We start from the raw sequence: 19,682 nt of genomic DNA on the forward strand, positions 1-19,682 counted from the left end.
TGAAAAGGTTTAAGATTCTATGAAACATGGACCCATGGCCGAGTTATCCACGGTGAAAACAGAGAAGCATTCCCTCTTTTTTAAGAGGAACTAAAGTTGTTTCAGAAAATTTTGCACAGAAAATTGAGTTCATATCTGCTGCGACATTGCAGCACTGCCTTGAAACCCCAAATGAAACACGCAGGCGATGGAAATCAATTCAAGACATCATGAACTGTATTTTTATCTCCATCACTGGTGTATCCTTGTTTCGTTGGGAGTTAGCAAGGGAGTGTGGCGGCAGATGTACCCCTCAAACTGAGATACTAGAACGACTTTCGGCGGATTCACCAATCACCATCAGCAGGTGGTCATGGTAAATAGAGAAGTGCGTGCCTGGCTTCAGGCTATCATGAAAGGGTTTTTTTTGTCAATATATCCAAGGTTCAAAGTATGGATCCGTATCAGCCAATATATATTATTCTGAGACCCCTCCAATATGCTCCTATAGTGAGTGTATTGGGGTTCTAACCGGTTCAGAGGGTGGAGGAGACCTAAAGCAGCCCCCTGAACCAGTTTCGAAAAAAATAAAAAAATAAAAAAAGGTATCGATTCGCTAACACGCCAGGGGTACTTCTGTCAATGAAAAGGGTTCAGCAGCTTACTTTTAGCTGTTGTCTCGTTTCCCGGTATTTCACGAAGCATCAGGAGCACCATGAAAGTACACTAACACAAGTCAATAAATAAACTCCTGGACGAAAAAAGACAGTAGCAGAGCTTTCTGTCTATAATCAAATACGATTAACATATAAACAAACAACACCATTGACCACAATATTACAGTGCAACCTAATGATGCCACACAGTTTTGTGACAGAGAACCTTCGACTGTTTCTATAAAGCCTCCATCCCACAGATGATTCTTGGAAGTCATAAGTTGTGCAAGACCACAAGATTACAATTTACTACCAACTTGCCAAGGATCTCCCACAAAAAGTTCCGAAGTATGAAACAAACAGGTTAATTAACGAGCAGATAGCACCAGGCCCATATTCACTTTACATCATCTTCAAGAGGAAGGCCTAAGACAATCCTGTACTACCAGCCGACCATTAAACCCAGCAAAATTTTATAACCACGACACCCCTGTCCTGAAGTAGCCCAGAAATAATTAAAGAAGAAATTTATCTGCCAAGCCAAAACTGTTTGCGACGAACTCATATAAGAGCTAATTTGGTTTTCGCATGTTTCGACCAGCACGAATTACTTCATCCACCAGTAGCAATTGGGAAGCAATAACAGGTCTGTACAACAAAGAATCACAAACAGAAAGGCCATTACCCAATGCTGGCAGAAGTGTATAAGAAAAAACAATTATTGCTGAAAATACGTGGAAATGGAATGGAGTTTCAAATTCAAGTTCTAGCTTTACATACGCTGAGTTAATGATTTGGCGCTTGACAGAGTAATTGTCAAATATACCCTCCATTTGGGGGTCAATAGGCTCTCCTGTGTGATGGTTCAATCCCACAATGTTCCCTTTGTCATGCTCTCCCTAAAGACAAAAAAAAAATACGTGTTAATTCAGGTCATAGCTCCGATGACTCTAATCTTCACTCCTCTCCTAAGAAAGCAATTTAGGACAAAAGTACCGTAAGTGCAATGATAACATCTTGAGTATCAAGGCCAGAATTCTCAGCTAATGTCTTGGGAACCACAAGAAGGGCATCAGCAAATGCCTCAACACCAAGTTGTGCACGCTGTTCAAATTTGACAAATTCCAGTAATGTTAAGTAAGAGTACAAGACTAGAAACATTTCTTTTTTCTGGTAATGGGATTTGAATGAGAAAGGTTAATGTTACCCCTTGAACAGTTCTTTTAACTTCATTGATTAGATACTGTCTGGTTGCCACCTCAAAGGCTCCTGCACCCTAAACCACAAACCAAGTAAAAACAAAATCCACAAAAGAATACAATTCAACTCAATTAAGCCTTCATCCCAACTATTTTGGGTTGGCTATAAGAATCATGTTCCACCAATGGCTCTATCAAGAACCATGTCACAAAAGAATATAACTTAAGTATATTAGAAACAACTAATAAGGAAACGTGAGACATATCCTTGTTAGAAAAGTTCAAAATATTGATACACTCCATACGCAAAAATTGTGTATTGGGCATTCCAAATGAACAATGTACTTAGATCAAAAATTAATTAGGGTTCAAGAATTGAATCAGAACATCTCCAGGAGGGGTATTAACCTCAAAGTGGACAGATGTCCTAATTCCCTGTATTTAGCATTTCGGTAAGCCAAAGATATGATACAATGCACTCGATACAGGCCTAAGGTATCAATGATACTTTGCACCTTGCTTGTTAGTTGCCATGCATGAAAAGACCACTTCAAAAAAAAAAATTTGCAAAGCTGTAATTAAACACATGATACATGGATATGCATAAAAGCATAAATAATGAGCAATGAAGGAACCGGTTGTATTTAAAAAAAAAAACTTCTCACATTCAAGGTTTCAAGCCCTAACCCTTTCTTCTCATGTCACAGCTCTGTGTGACAGACTGACAGAAAGGCCCGGGTACATGGTGCATTGAGAAGTGAGAACATGAACCATAGAGAGAAAACATTAAGCTCTTCTCAAAACAATAAAATCTCGAGTCTTCTTATCAAATCTCCTATCTACTTTTCTTTTGAAGCTCCAACGTTTTTGTTGATGGATAATAAAGAATATATCAAGTGCTAGTGCAGTCCTCTCCATCCATCATCACTATTTATATTAAAATCTGTCAAAACTCCAACTTTATTAACAATGAAAATAGTAACGAGCTCAAATCTCCAAAACCTAGCATCAAATCACAAGTCATCTTATTGGTATTTTTCCCCTAAAAGAATAAAAGTAAAAGGATTTGTTTTGAGACCTCAAGGCTTGTAATTTCTGTTCCACATTGAAGAAACAGTAAGATCACCATTCTTCTCTTTTCTATCCAATTACATTGATTTTGTTGCAACTTCTATGGTAGCCATGATTGTTTAATTAGAAATGCAAACCTTGCTTTTTTCTTATTGCATGAAACCAAACCAATAGGACACGTTTCTGTACTTTTTTTTTATTTCTTAGGTGCTTTTACTTTCATTATTCCATGTTTTGACTTATTTTATTTTTGGTTTGATCTGTAAACTGCTTACTGTGATTGTAGGCATGTAGGGTTGGTTTAGTGATAATCTATAGTGTTTTCATGATTATCAAGGCACTATCTTTTGAAACAGTAGTAAAACCTGCAGCCCTTGCTACTGTTTCAAAAGATAGTCCCTTGCTACAGGATGACTGGAGCAAGGTTCAAAGTATCAATACGTATCAGCCAATACATATCGTATCAGTGGGTCACCAATACACAAAATAAGGGGAGTTTCGGGGTAAGACCTGTTTCAAGGGGTAGTCAGGCCTTTAACCGAGCCCCCTGAATAAGTTTGGATGTAGATCTTTCTTCTTTCTTTCTTTTTTTTTTTTTGATAAATGTTGTATATCTTTTTTCAGTTAATACAAGTTATACTTTACTCTTTTCAGAAAAAAAAATAACAGCATGTTTATACAAAATCCGATACACCCAATTTGGCGTATTGGGCCATATCGATGCTTTGAACATTGGACTAGAGTTAATATATGGTGAGAAATGAGATCATACATTGGAGGAGAGCTAAAGAGAGCCAAAGCTAAGAAGTAAAAAAGGAGTGGTAGGGTCTATGGAGTAAAGGCATAGTATATCTGCAAGAGCAACATCATCGACATCATTATCATCAGTTGGTCAAAAGGTGAAATTGAATTTTGGTGGAAGTTCAACAGGTAACCCTGGTCCTTCTGGAATTGAGGGAGCTTTTAGAGACGGTGAAGGTAGACTGATTGCTTAATACTCAGGACCTCTAGGGGTGGGGGACACCTTAAAAGCCGAAGTGATGGCCCTACTTCAAGGAGATTCTAAGCTGGCCACAGACTGGATGCAGAACAATTGCTTGGAGGTCTGGACACTAAGACGATCTGTAAAGGAAATCAATTATTTAGCAAGGGAGATTGGAGTTTCTTTTAGATGGGGTCACAACACCTATTTCTGGGTGATTGACAGCAATGTCTTAAAACGCAGAGGTGTGACACGAGGCGTTCCACTACCTAGAGGCGTGAGGCGTAGTTCAGAACATAAGAGGCGTAAGCCTCCTTAAGAGGAGGGGGGTCAGGAGGAAGAAGAAGAGTAAGGGGGATCTCATTTTTTTCTTTATTTTTAATAAAAAAATTATATTAAGAAGAATAAAGATGCATAGCACTAGTTGAAGGGGGGGAGGGGTCTTGTCAAAGTGGAGGCAAGCAAGCGAGTTGGAGCGGAGCCCCCCCCCCCAGCCGAAAGGGCTGGGGGTAGACCACTTTCTTTCCCCTTATCTATTCTTCCCTTCCCTTTCTTTTTCTCTTTTCTTCTTTCTTTTTTTCCCTTCCCTTTCATTTCCTTGCCTTTGCTTTCCTTTTTTTCTTTTTTTTTTCAGTCTTTTTATATGAGGTGCATGAAGCACATGAGGCGTACACCTCTAGCACACCTCATGAAAAAAGCACATGAGGTGTACACCTCTTGCACCTGAGGCATACGCCTCAGAGGTGTTAGCACCTCTGGCAATAGGCCTCGGGGCGTTTTGGGAGCGCCTCACCTGGAGGCGCGCCTCCAGGCGTATGCCTCCCATGCCTTCTAAAATACTGATTGACAGTTGTATATCTTGAGTTCAGTAATGAAAGTTACCGCTTCCAATCAAAAAAAAAAAAAAAAAGAAACCATCATCATCATCATCCATGCCTTATCCCAACTATATGGGGTTGGCTACATGAATCTTGTTTCGCCAGTCTGTTTTTTTTTATAATTGTTTCACCAATCCATTTTATCAAGTCATTGTTATTTTTGTTTTATTTTTTGTACTTACTGTGGTTATTGCCCTTTCATAAACTGTGTTTTATCTTTGAAAAATAAATAAATTGTGTATTATTATATGCAATTAAGTGTTTTGACTTGGTTTGTATATTTGACTGGTTGGAACAATATGTAGCAAATATCATTTTTAAACATTCTCAAGGCCTTAGGTGGGAAAATATCATAGGTAATGTTAAATTGCATGAAAATGGGCAAAAGGATAAATGTCAGAGTTGACAGCATTTGGATTTACCAAATAGATACATTTCAGAGGGATGATATTGTAAGATAGTTTTTGGATGATTCAAAATTCTGGTAACTAGATAGATCCATTGCATTCAAATCTTCTGAAAAGCAGAAAAGCAAATTCTCACTGTTCAGATGTTGAGCACTAAAAAATTCAGAGCTTTTCTGTTTTCATCAGATCTGAGTTCGGATATATCAAATGTGCTCCAAGTCAAATTGCAAATGAAAGCTTTACAGAAGGCTGACAAATGAGAGCTCACCAATATAACTGCTTCATCCTCAATTGTATTCTTAACTGCTCTCAGACCATCACGAACAGCATCCTTAATTTGAGCAATTGTATGGTCATTAGGTCCTGGAAACATTAAATAAGGGATAAGAATGACAACATTACTTATCTTTCACAAAAAAAAATGAGAACATTACTTAATTTAATATCAAGAACAAATTCTATATACCATAAAATGCTAAACAAAATTTTGAAATTTTTTTACCAGTGGAAAATCAGAAATTTTATTAATTACAAAGTAAGTATAGGGAAGGCAGTGTGAAGACGGTCTGAGTCTGGACACAGCAAGTAGGATGCAAAGGTCAAACAGAATCGAGGATCCTCTGAAAAGTCCCTTTATGTGTCAGGAGTCCGACTATTTATAGGCAAAAGTGGGGCTGCTTTTGAGCATGCGCACAAATCAAGAATTCTAGAATATTCTTCGGGCAGTTTTGGGTTTGAATCCTAGGGTCGTTGAGATGGTGACATGTGTCGGGCTGCGATGCATGGAATTCACTCTGATTCCTATGTTCGCATGCGCCTACTATGTGTTGTTTTAGGGGGGAGGGGTGGATTCAAGCCGAGCCGAGCCGAATACTTGGCTATTCAAGCTCGGCTCGCCAGAAAGCCATAAGGCTCGAGCTTGGTTCAAGCTAGAGAGTTGAGCTCGAGTTCTGCTCGACTCAAAAGCTCGTAAGCTTGAGTTCGATTGTGAGCCAAGCTTCCTATAAAATTAAAAATTATAAATATAAAATATTATTTTTTTATTTTACACAAAATTAAGAATTATAAAAACTAGTTATTATTATACATATAAAAACTAAAATATTATATATATACATATTATTTTTGTTTTTATATATAAATATATTTATGTATATATCATTTTTTATATGTATAATATTTTTATTTTATATATATAGGCTCGCTAGTCTTGCGAGCCGAGCTATAAATAGCTCGTGATAGGCTCGACTCGTTTCCACCCCTAGGGGGGAGATATACTCTGATTATACTTAATTACTTTTTCAGTTGCTGATTCCCTAGTTTCACCTTTGACTTTGGGTCTTCGCGGATGACGTTACATTAGATTACATCCGTGGCGGCCTTTCTAGGTAGGCTTTGCTGTTTCAGGGTCTGCAGAGCTTATGGTTCTTGCTGCTATTGCCAGTCCGTGGCATTACTTTGTTGTTATATTAGTCTATCCCCTTACAGAAAAAATGATTTGCAAATTTTACATTGTGCCAAGACCCCCCCCCCCAATAGGCTGGCCCCAGCTTCCTACCCCTCATAGCATCTTTTACAATCAAATCTTCTTGTTGAACAATCTCCTGATACAACTGACTTCTAATAACCCCTTGTCTTGCTAATGCATCAATTAACCCATTGGCTAGCTTTTGAGAATTCTCTTTTTTTTTATAATTAGCTTTTGAGAATTCTCTTATTGACATATATTTCAATAGCTACAGTTTTTCCCTTTAAAATTAAAAAGTTCAGAGTAATAAGTATTACCACATTGTCAGACCAATCCTATGGCCAGATGTCAAGATATAAGCCTCCAACCAGACCCTAATATCTGAAATCATACTTGAATAAGAAACCACTCTATCCACATTTTTTTTAACTTTTCTTATTGGATTTAGGATGAACTTTCTGAGCAACTTCATTGAACTTTCGCCTACCACCTCCAAATATACTGACCTTGCCTCAACAGTTCAAAATGCACTTGACCAAGAAACTAATCAAGCCACCCCTTCTTTTCTTTGATTTGGGATGAACTTTCTGAAACACAATTGCATCACCCCTCTTTTCTACAATCTGGAGGTATTTCTTGAAAATTATGAATTTCTGTTGGTGCTTTCCTCAAACAGTGAAAGAAACAACAAAGGAATGGAACATTAAAGGGCTCAAGAGGAGGGGGATAGTCGGGAAAAGTACACCTATTGCGACAATATGAGTGATATGGAAGGAGGCAAACAATAGTACCTTTGAAAACAAAAGCTCCCAAGTAGAAGTTACAAGGAGGGTAGAGGCATGCCTGATTTCATGGATGTCAATCAAAAAAGAGTTCAGGAATGTTCCTTACTCATCTATTGTAAAGAGGGATACATGTATTAACTTAGAGCGAGATAGTGTAAATGAATCCAAAGTTTAGAAGCAATCTATAGATTCTGTACAGCCACTATCAACACTTTTTGCAAAGTTTCTAATAACAGTACAATCATTACCTTGCCTTTTCTCAAAAAATATTGGCATCACCTTCCCTGTCATGTTCACCTAAAACCTCCATGTGTTCTGGCCCTGCCTGAACTTGGCCAATCAACTTTTCATTAACTGCCACCTGCCCCCTACTTTGAGCCCAACAATATCTTGACATGCATAGCACAATATTATAGTTATTTTTTTGTCCTGTTAAATGATATCACCCCACCCTACTCTTATACTAAATACCATTAGATTCTAATGTTCACGACAACCTCTTAACCATAAAGAGCCTTTCCCCTTGGGCATTTGGATGCACAGAGAAAGAGAAAGTCATATTCGATCTCTTATTGCCAATTCTTAAGCCATGGAATTCTTCAAACAATTGAAGAGTGTTATCTAACTGTATTGCAGCATTCCTGGTCTCCCATGAAATAGCTTAAAGGAAAAGTTTGTTTTCACTTGGGGTGCAAGACAGGTACCCAATTTAAAGAACTTTAACCATATTGGGCCCAGGCTTCCAGAACAGGCCCATTTTCATTTTAACAAAATCCCAACCCAAGTCCACCCAAGTTGTATCCCTAGTTTCACTAGTAGTTTTTGCTTGAGGCCTTATCCTCTCTGTCTTCCTATCCTGCCAGAGAATATACATTCTCTTAAGCTTATTCTCTAAGCTATTCTTTTGATTATCATGAAATAATCAACAGTTTCATCACCAAGGTCTAGAATTTTAATGAACTATACTTTCTTGATACTTCATGTATAGTTTCTGATACCATGGTGTTTATTTACTTATCAAAATCCATTGTAGTAGTTCCAGTTTTTTAATTTATGTAAAAAATTATCTGACAATATAAAATTCAAATGTGAGAAGAAAATTAGTAATATTCCCACGTCTCTATTAGGAGTCTAAAAGCCAATAGAAAGATCAACTGTACAATTAATCATATAACACATTCACATATCATGTTCTCATGCATAAAAGTTTTACATGCAATATGCATGTAAACTAATTAGGGTACGCAAAAGAAAAAAAATGTGAAGACATAAAATATAACTACTCTATCAAGTCATGTGCAAGAAAGAAAGTTGCTCAAATACCTTTAATTAGGATTGTACAAGAGTATGGGTTCTTTACATTCTCTACAAATGTATATTTCTCTTCCCCAAGGATGTGCTCATAAACTAATCCAGCCCAGCCAAGACAATCAGGAGTTAAATCATCAACAGAGTTTACAGCCTCCCCACCACAAGCCAGGACTAGTCGCTCCATATTTCTCCTCTTTGCTCTGCGCAGGGCAACTATCTATAGAAAACCAAAGTCAGGAAGTTGCAAATATATGTAAAGGAATAGGAGGCTCCTTTTTCTATTGCAATAAAATGAGAAAATATAGTAAATAAAACAGAAAGTAAATCTAAGCAGTGTATGGCAAGTGAGAAGGGACAAAGAAACCTAGCAAGACAAGAAAGGGATTTCTAGATAAAATTAATTTTGAGAATTCAATTTTACATTTATTATACCCTTCACTAACTGCTTCTGAGTTCTGATTTATTAATTAAAAAGACAAATATTTTATAAGACTGGATAAGATAGAAGAAGGTGCAATAATTAAGATTAAAAAACAAAGCCAAGCACTAATAAGATGTCAAAAGGGGCAAACCATATACATGCATAAAACCCCAAGACCAGGACAATCAAAAAAGTATTCATAAAAGCCTTCCAACAAACTTGAAATGTTACCAAGAAGACCTATTCTTATAATCCTGTTCATTTTATTGTGGGTGTAGGTCTCCCATGGGTTTATTGTGTTTGGTAGTGAGTTGTATAGGCCTATGGGGTGGTTGGTCTTGTGATTTTTCTGAAAGATTCTTTTCTCAGCAGTCATTATTCCTACTATATGGGGTCAGCTACATGAATCCTGTTCCACATTCTGCTCTGTCCAGTGCCATATCCATTGTTAAATCATGGGCCCTTAAGTCATTTTTCACTACTTCAACCCATGTCCTCACTAATGCGGTAGATGGTCTTCTCTGCCCATGACCAAACCATCTTAGTCAACTTCTCTCATTTTATCACCTATGGAAGCCACTCCTAAGTTGTTTCAAAAAAGCTCATTTCAGATCCTGTCATTTCTGGTTTTCCGACCAACAAGATTATGACTATTCATAAAATTTTCCTTTTAGCCCAACTGACAAAACATCTCTTGGTTGCCAACCCCCAAGTGTATCCGGGTTTCGACTCCTGCTATTATTAAATATACATTGCATATATTAGTTTTAAGGCATGTTTCCATAAATCTAATTTTGTATTTAATCCCTCTCTAGTTTCATCAATTAATACTATTCCATCAAAATACAATATACACCACAGGACCTCTTGTGAACATGAATCCTGAGTTACAAATCATAAAAATTGTTAATATATACAAAGAGCATCTCCAATCAGAATAGCGAATCTTACTACACAACCTCACCTACCCTTAACCCAAATGTCCAGTGCATGTATGAGACTCTGGAATGGTTACATTTAAACCGTTTATTCCAAGTCCACATTAGCCTTATTCCTCATTTTGTACTGGAGTTTTACTTGGATAATAGTGGCTCTCTAGATTTTCATCTAAGCTAGATTTTGCAGGTTTAAGAAAGATTTTCTTAGATTAAAATGGCAAAATTTTGCAGGTTTAAGTCTACCCCACAAATATTGGAAAGGGGCATGGGGACACATTTTGGCCCCTAAGTAAGTTTCAATGTGGAAGATCTACGTGTGTTTCAGATTCCTTCACTATGTGATCTAAGGGCAAACTCATCCCTTAATTACACTACCATTAAAAGAACAACCCATGCAATCATATTCTGTTCTCAATGAATATGGACATGTAAACATGATTTCCTTTAACAATCATATTCTGCTCTGGATACAAGATTCCTTTACTACTGAAGTGCCTAGACATGCAATGCCTCTTGAGGGCCCCAGGTTGATTTAGTCACTTTTTTTTGATAAATATTTAGTTGCAAAATTAACTCCAACCTAAGTTTAAGTCATGATCAATATTTCCACATAATAGTAAGCAAAGATTGTGCAACTAACCCCAGCTCTAGCAAGAAGGTCCAGTGATGGAGGATCAATTCCCTTTTGGTTGATGACAATAAAGTTGCTATCATTGCCCGAGCAAACCTGTATGAAAGAAATCCCAAGTAATGTTTGCCATGCCATATGTAAAACTGAGTTTTCATTGAGAAAACCTTCAAAAAAAAACCACTGATCAAAATTGATATACTTTATTTTTTAGTTCAATGATCTTTTTAACTCTCTCATCAACTTGTTGCCTTTCAGCAGCAACCATTGCCTCTCTCTGCTCTGCATTCGAGTAGAAAAATCCTGCATTTATTTCACTGAGAGGTAAACTATTAGTTAAATAACAAATCAACTTGAGGCACTCACTTTTTTTCTCTTTTTTGGGAAAGGTAAAGTATAGCTCATTCAAAATATAACAATCTGTACAGAGTGTCTTTACACAAGAAAAGTGAGATAATACAAAAACCATGTATACCCCACTCAAGGCATTCACATTTGTGAATGAAGTTTTTCTGAATGTGAAAAATTAAGTCTGAAATTGTTAAGAACATATTTCATATTACCTCTTCTCATACTCCAATGATACATTGCAAGTCAAAATGTAACAGTTCTCTGCACGTCGCTTCATATCGGGGTGTCTAGAGCCATGATCTAGGACAAGACCCTCAACCTATAAGGAAGAGGCAAAAGGAGCTTTACAAACATAATATTTTCTAAAAAAAGTTGAACAAGGATTTATAAAGTTATAGCAAACTTAAGAAATTTCATAATGGAATAGCACGGAACATTTGTAGATTTACATCAAAAGACCCATCAAGAAAGTGGTGGCAGCATGGTCATACAATATTTTGCTAACAAGCCACAAAACCCATGCCTTATCCCAACTATATGGAGTTGGCTACATAAATCCTGTTTCACCAATCCATTCTATTTAAAGCCATATCCACTGTTAAATTATTAGTGCTTAAATCATTTCTTATTACTTCTACTCATGTCCTTTTTGCTCTACCCAGAGCTCTTCTAGCCCCTTCAATGTATAACAAATCACTTCTTCTAACTGGCATAGTCAGTGGTCTTCTATGCACATGCCCAAACCATCTTAGTCTACTCTCTCTCACTTTATCACCTATTGGAGCTACTCCTAGGTTCCTATGGATAACTTCATTCTTAATCTTATCCTTTCTAGTTTTTCCACTCATCCATCTTAGCATCCAACAAGTCAAAACTCAAATTAACAAATCTTTACCCTATCTATTTAGGGCAGGCCTTGCTAGTAAGGTCAAAAATAGGAAGAGATGAATATGAAACATGGAAACACTGTTATAATGTCACCTATTTTACTTGACCATAGTTATCCCTTAGATTTTGTATGGTTCTAACTTCCAACTACATTATGCCACCCTTCTTCACTCTCTTTGAAAATCCAACTATAACACTATAAGAAGGAATTCAACCAATGAAAATCTCTCATATTAACAGGAAATCAGCATATAGCCTCCCAACATTTACATTCCTTGAGGGAAAAATCCAACTATAGTAATAGGGCTTTCATTGTAGTCAGCTTGCTTGTTTTATGTTTCTGGTTTCCTTGCCCCTCCCAAGAGGGTAAGCATTTTCTTTTATTCCTTTAATTTTCAATTACAAATTCTCTTGCCATCCATTAAAATTTGCATCAACTATGCCAACATTGTGATATTTAATCCCACCCCCTCTTATCCACCATAACTCTCAACACTACAGTGCCTAGGCAACCAATCAATCATCATCAACATCTGCAATATCAGCCTTAAGAAGAACAGGCGGCTAAAAACCTACTTTTCCATTCCACTCTAAGAACATGCCCTCCATCAAAGAACTAGCTAAAAGAATCGCCCCTCATACCTGAACCGCATCCTCACCCCTCCTTGTGTTTTCACCTTCAACTTGGATCATACCACTCTTTCACCAGTAGGGGAGCAACTAGGATGCCAGGACGGGATCAGGTTTAGCATTTTCTAGATTTTGAATGGACCTGGCACAAGGGCCTAAGCCCAACGCTGTATAAATTCTCCAAACCAGGTACTTGACTTGCATCCCTACTCACCTGTGCATTTTTTTTTTCACGTTTATTTTGCTTGTCCTAGTCATTTTATAGATTTCTTCATTACCAATCTTATTTTTACAGTCACCTTAAGAAACCTCCACTCACTTCTAATGGCATGCAGAATCTGATAACACTACTGAAGAACATCTCCACTTTAACAACCTAGCTCTTATCATACAATGACATCCTTTCAAAGTGCATAATTGAGCAAGGAGATCAAAAAAGCATTGCTTTGAGAAATCTTTCAGCCATCAATATTAAAGAATTTCTTATTTCATTCTTTTTTTTCTGAAAAGGTAAAGTAATTTTATTGAAGAATGAAGAAAAGTTACAGAAGAAGTCAGTCCACTATGGTAATGACTAGAAATAACAAAAGTTACAGCCACCAAAGGGATTGAGTCCTGAGCTACTGGACTACATTTACATGATTGAATGCTGGATTAACAGCAACCCAAGACACCAGCTTGCTAACTGCACACTGCACAATCTCATCAAGATTTTTTTTTGTTGCAGAAAATTCTACTATTTCTTTCATTCCAAATAGTCCAAAGCACAGCTGCGGGGATAGCCTTCCACGCCAGTTTTCCTTTTTTCTTCAAACCCCTGATCTTCCAGCAGCATAAGAAGATCTTTGACAGAATTCGGCATAACCCAACAAACACCCACAGCACTAAGAAAGTAAAGCCACACCTGGGCAGTTACTGGGCAGTGTAAATATAGATGCTCTGTAGTTTCAGGCTGCTGACCACACAGACCACAATAAATGTCTGTCAACTGAACTCCTCTTCTTACAAGATTGACTTTAGAAAGACATTTGTTGAGTGCCATAACCCAAATTAGGAAGTTGACTTTAGAAGGGCTAATAGGATTCCAAACCTGTTTATTTGGAAAATTCACAGCACCTGAACTGTTAAGCTTGAGAGCCATAGACTTAACCGAAAAGCACCCATCTTTGCTCCACTTCCAGTTACATTCATCCTCCAAACTGGTGTCAATACACTGATCCTGTAATGTAGCCAGCAGACCCAACACCTCTTCCAATTCCCAGTCATACAAATTCCTTCTAAACTGAGGAGCCCAAGTTACACCGTTCTCCGAGAAGGAGTATGAATCAGCAACCCAGGCATCCTGATTTGTAGCACAATGAAACAGAAGAGGAAAGGAATCAGACAGTGGATTCTCCTGGCACCAAGAGTCCTTCCAGAATCTGGTTCCGTCTCCTTTACCAATTTTGAAGCTTAGACCTTCACCAAAAGAGGGGAAGCATTTCATAATGCCCTTCCAAATGGAACAGCCCCAGTTTGGGAGGGAATCTAAAGATCTCCAATTTCCTCTGGCCACCCCAAATTTAGCTGCAATCAGATTTCTCCACCAGGCATTTCTTTCTTGCGCAAATCTCCAAATCCACTTACTGAGGAGAGCCAGGTTAAAGTTCTTAATTTTCCTTAATCCTAGCCCCCCTTCCTCCTTGGGAAGACATATCTGTTCCCAATTGACCAGATGGATTTTCCATAACATTCCATATTTACTTAAGTCGGCTTATTTTGAGAACCACTGAACTCTAGAGCCATATATTGTTAAATCAGTTGATTTTAAGATTTGTGGACCCTGAAGCATCTATCCATACTGTATCCATTTTTTTTATCAGCAACTCAAGAAATTTTATTAAGATTAAATCCATACTATATCCATGCTCCAAAACTTTTTTTAAGTCAATGTTCATGTTTCAAACCTTGAGTTTGTATCATATATTTAGTCCATTAAAAAGAAACTATGTTGTTTGCAAACAACATAACCATAGGAACAACTCCCGAATGCCTAGGCCCTAACCAAAACAAAATGGGGGAAAAGGAAAAGGAGAAACAATAATAACAATCTCATCAACTTCTTCTCAACTCCATAATCTTGGAGTACCAACTCTAATAATAAAAAGCAACTACAATGGTATCTCCATATTCCTAGGAGAAAAATATGTACCTCTAGAACAATTATAAGTCCCACGATGTCCCAGCAGGTAAAAGCGAAAAATGAGGTATAGATGAAACGGCAGCCAGTCCTGAAAGGCCTCTCACAGGACTGTTTTATTTTACTTGACTTTACAGCTTAACTTAGGCACTAGGGCATGCAGATGTTGAGCACCATGCTATCAGATCATCAGAGGGAGAACTTAGGCTGCATTTAAACCTTAGGTCACAGGAGTGAAATTGGACTGAGTTCCATATATGCCTTGATTCCTCAAATGAAATTACTAGCCCTCCCATGTCACTTCAAATTCTGATAAAATATGGATTTGAGGGCAAATATCCAATGTTTCCACCTCCAATTCCAAATCCACCCTAATCCAAAGACAGCCTTGAGTAGTTCAACCCCCCAGGCCTGGGTGACCAAAACTAGTTTTGGCACAACTCCCAAAAATAATTTAGTCCCAAGCTGAACTATCTCCAGAGTGGACCAATATTCAATAAGTGAAAAAGGAAGACTTTTTTTATGCAACAACTGCTTTTAGCAGCTTTCTTCTAATTATTAATAACCAATGAATGAGAAGGAGAAAGAGAAATAGGAAGAATTACTATGCAAATAAAAAGAGAGGATAATGCACGGAGGGTGGATTTGTCAAGCAAAGGGATTGACATTATTTGTCATGACTCAAATTATATTCTCTTTGGATTGCAAGAAAGAAAGCAAATTCTCCCACCAAAGGCACTCCCTTTTCCCAAATAGTGTACACACATAGAATAGATCTTGGCTTAGGCTAACCATAATGAATGCATCATCATGTCAGAACCCTTAAATTTAAATTCTTGAAACTGGTTTACCAAATAAATAGTATGTATAAGTAGAATGAATTCAAGAAAATAAGATAAACATACCAAACGTGTGTCAACATCAAACTTATGGCGCATGTGCATAATTTCCACCATGAATAGATCAATAGGCTCCTCAGGCTTGCGAATGCAGAGCACCTGTTCATATCAAAGATATCCAAAAGAAATATAAATGGTGTATCATCATATATGGATAAATAAAAGGATTCAGTACTGAAGAGTGAAGACAGATCTTAATAAGAAGAATGGGATCAAAATAAATAATTCATAAGTACTCACTGCATTAACAACTATCTCAGTCAACTGGTCTGCCAATGCCTCATACAACTGTAAAGTAAACAAAGAAGAGAGTGTAAAATATGGGAGCAATTCCTATAATATAAGCAGGAAAATAAATAAAAAATAAGCTAAATCAATTTTACCTTTGTCCGAAGTGTTGTTCTTGCTACCATTTTAAGAATCTCTTTATCAGGTTCATCCCCCATCACAACAGGAGTCTTAAATTTCTCAATAAATTGGAGAGTTGCTCTTTTTGCAATTTCAAAACCATCAACCAATACGCGTGGATGCATCCCTGGAACATGTATTATTTTCATGTAAAAAAACTTATTTAAGGAACAGAAAAAAAAAGAATTATATAATCTCATAACCTAAGCATATTGGCAAGAATACCCTAAGGCAAGAAAATCCAGAATTAGCATGTGTATATGCCAAAATACCATAAATAAAAATTTATAATGTATGAGTATAACTGTAAAAGGATCTACATTTGGTTTTGTATTTTACATTATTGCTTGGAATTGAATCATCTCTACATAATTGATAAACTGTGTTTATAAACAGGCACATAAGCACATGCATACCATGATTTTGACACCTTCAAATGCAATGAACACTCTGGATAGGAGCAAACTGTGATACTATGCCTCCAGTTCAATAGGGATTACCCAACATTTTAATGTACTTAAAAGAGGAATATTGATCAACCATAACTTTCATATTTAATAACCATGAAAATTAATTTATAGAAACAATATTTGAAGAGTACAATTACTCACACTGTAGATCACTACCAGTACAAATATAGTCATATGCATAAAAATAGCAAGTTACCAATTATACGCACATTTTAAATGCATCCATCAATCTATTTGCATAATTAGACATGTGCCACCCTATGCATATACCTTAGTGTGTGCTTGTGAGGATAATGTACTTAGAATTATATGTGAAAAATGATATAGAACTACCAGTACAAATATAGTCATATGCATAAAAATAGCAAGTTACCAATTATACGCACATTTTAAATGCATCCATCAATCTATTTGCATAATTAGACATGTGCCACCCTATGCATATACCTTAGTGTGTGCTTGTGAGGATAATGTACTTAGAATTATATGTGAAAAATGATATAGAAGCAAACATGTAATGCAAATGGCTAATTAATATCTCACAATTTCAACTCCATTAACTCAAACTCCAAAATCTCCAGGATTCATGTGACACTAGGGGAAAAAACGTAGCTTCTAGATTCTGTCCTTGGCACCTTGCAATAACAGAAGTAGGAAAGGAGGATGAAAAAGAGACAATCAAAGTTACTTAGGAATTTGATATTATGTCTATGTGATCCTGTTGACAATTGAAGATTTTATTCATGTACAATATAACAGATGAAACCCAGTATAGAACAACTTATTTGCAATTTGACATTTCCAGAATTGACCACATCTTGAGAAATGAGATTGATAAATGCAATTTTTCCCTGGACAACAGAAGGCAAGAACAGGATGCCTACTCAAATGCTACATAATAAATACATAAAAAAAGAATAACTGAAAACCACTTGAACTAATCTGTGCTGATTGCATCTTCATTCCAATTTGAAATGCAAAAGCCTGACCATTTGCAGTATGCAGAAATGCATAGTGCAAACTAGCATAAACAAAGAAACCCCAATTTGAACATGGGCATGTATTGATAGAACAAGCAAGAAAATCAAGCACATAGTATCCATAAATGACTTCATTAACATGTTGGTGTACAATTCTGCTTCAGCTCAAGAATTGGTAGGTCAACGAGTTTCCAGCGTCCTAATGTAATTCATGTAGGAGACCATGCTATGGGCCTGTTTTAGGATGATTATTAGTTCTAAGGCTTTAAGTTACGATTTTATTAATTTACTATTTCTTGTTCTTTGTTCCAGTGCTATCTAAGCATTAGAATCCATTAGTAGAAAATCTTTCTAAGTTCCAAGTGCTACTAACCTTCATCAATGTAACGCTCGGACTGTTTCATAAGCTCGCCAATGAAAATCACAGTAGAAGTTGTTCCATCCCCACTTGCATCGTCTTGGGCAACGGCAGTTCTTGCTATCATGATTGCGGTAGGGTTTTGAATTTGCTGGAATCCATATATGAAACATCATTATACCGACTACGCGACACCATGGAATGAAATAGGAACGCTATAAGATATAAGAAGAGAACTGCATAATAGTACAAATGGGAAAGCTGAAACTCAAAATGTCTGATCTTCCTAAACTCAAAAGCTATGTTATGGTGTTTGTTGCACGTAAAATGACAGCGAAAAACGAGCTCCTTCCAAAGAGCGAGTAATAATTTTAGGGAAATGGCATTGCCATTCAGGTCTGTAATACAATTTAAGCGAAACGGAGGGAACAAACTGGAAAACAATTCATTTTCATAGTGAATATCATTTCCCATAGAAAGTTCGTTATCCCAATTTTACGTGCAAACATGCGCGGTCTAAACGAAAATTTTTGGAAAAAAAAAACAATTGTGAGAGGGAACGAAATAAAAATGGGGTTTTGCAGAGCCAACCATTTCCTTCAAGAGAGTGTTGCCGTCTTTAGTGAGTTTAATGTCTCCCGCACCCCCAACAAGCCTGTAAACTAGCAAATTCATTAGAAACCGAGAGAGATATAGAGATCAAGTACAATGTCAAAGGTGGTGGAAAGAACGAAATGGAAGCGGGAGAAGAACTCTTTCTTACATCTTGATGGTGCCCTTGGGTCCGAGGTTGGTCCTGAGAACATCTTGCAAGCCCTTGGCAGCATTGATGTTCATGTGCAGAGCTGCAGACTTGTTGAGGACTTCTGCGTTCGGATTCAGAACTCTAAGAGACATCTTCTATGTTTCACTGAAGAAAAGTGGGAGGAGCAATAAGAAACCAGGAATCAAAAACAAGTTCAAAGCTTCCTTGCTTCTATTCGAGGCGGGGGCGAAGCTACACTTGAAATGGGCTTTAGGGCTTTCTAGAATAAACTCTTGATCTACAGTTGAGTCCGGATCTCCTGCGCAGGAGAACTCTGCCCACGGTTATCGCAGACACACATGGAGAACATCTCATGCAGTCATCCTATACTCTGCAGGGAGAGATGTTCCCAATTCACGATAGGTAGCTACTGTGAGTAGGTGTGGGCAGAATTCTTGTGGGCAGAAGATACGGAGTCTCTAGACCCTTTAACGGTATTCAAGAGATCGGAATCGTTTTTCCTTTTATGAGGAAAAATCAAAAAATAATATCATTTTTTTCCCTGGATATTATTTGAATTTCGTAGCTAAATGTTTCAAGTTTTTAAAATGTTTTAGCAACAAAGTTTTCACCGAAGCTTTAACAAAAATTAACTGAATAATTTCCAGAAAAATCTAAAACTTTAAGAAAAAATAATATGAATTAATAGGGTTCTACTATGATACCACACAGATGTGATATTGGAAAAATGTGTCACCGATCAATCGGTATCATAAATGTGTTATTAGATGGTATTTTTTATCGGTATCGGCATCATAGATTTTCCCAATTTAATATGTTGCTATCTCGACCAAGAATTTAAAATGCCAACGAATATAAATACAATTTATCTCCATTAGATAAAAGGGAATATAAATGTAACATGGGTTCACAATACAATTTTTTCGAGTATCAATATTAATATCAATATATCCATACTATCTATCTATCTAGATAGATAAATAGAGAGAGAATTTAAAGAAAGGTTTTCAAACGATCATTTAGATATGTA

The 19,682-nt window shown here is 36.9% G+C and overlaps 1 protein-coding gene across 1 annotated transcript; it reads right to left on the reverse strand.

The window, feature by feature from the left end:
• Positions 1-731: 731 nt before the first annotated feature.
• Positions 732-18,906, reverse strand: LOC104601564 (T-complex protein 1 subunit zeta 1-like). Its single transcript, XM_010264945.3, has 15 exons — positions 18,650-18,906; positions 18,478-18,541; positions 17,902-18,037; positions 16,054-16,205; positions 15,911-15,958; positions 15,677-15,769; positions 11,287-11,393; positions 10,926-11,040; positions 10,736-10,822; positions 8,749-8,953; positions 5,441-5,535; positions 1,843-1,911; positions 1,632-1,739; positions 1,416-1,534; positions 732-1,283 (listed from the first exon to the last, which is right to left on the reverse strand). Exons 1-15 carry the CDS (start codon positions 18,781-18,783, stop codon positions 1,208-1,210), a joined length of 1,608 nt encoding a protein of 535 aa, XP_010263247.1. The 5' UTR covers positions 18,784-18,906; the 3' UTR covers positions 732-1,207.
• Between the last annotated feature and the right edge of the window lie 776 nt (positions 18,907-19,682).

The sequence above is a fragment of the Nelumbo nucifera genome, chromosome 3, assembly GCF_055504915.1.
Source record: "Nelumbo nucifera cultivar China Antique chromosome 3, China Antique-T2T, whole genome shotgun sequence".
NCBI lineage: Eukaryota > Viridiplantae > Streptophyta > Magnoliopsida > Proteales > Nelumbonaceae > Nelumbo > Nelumbo nucifera.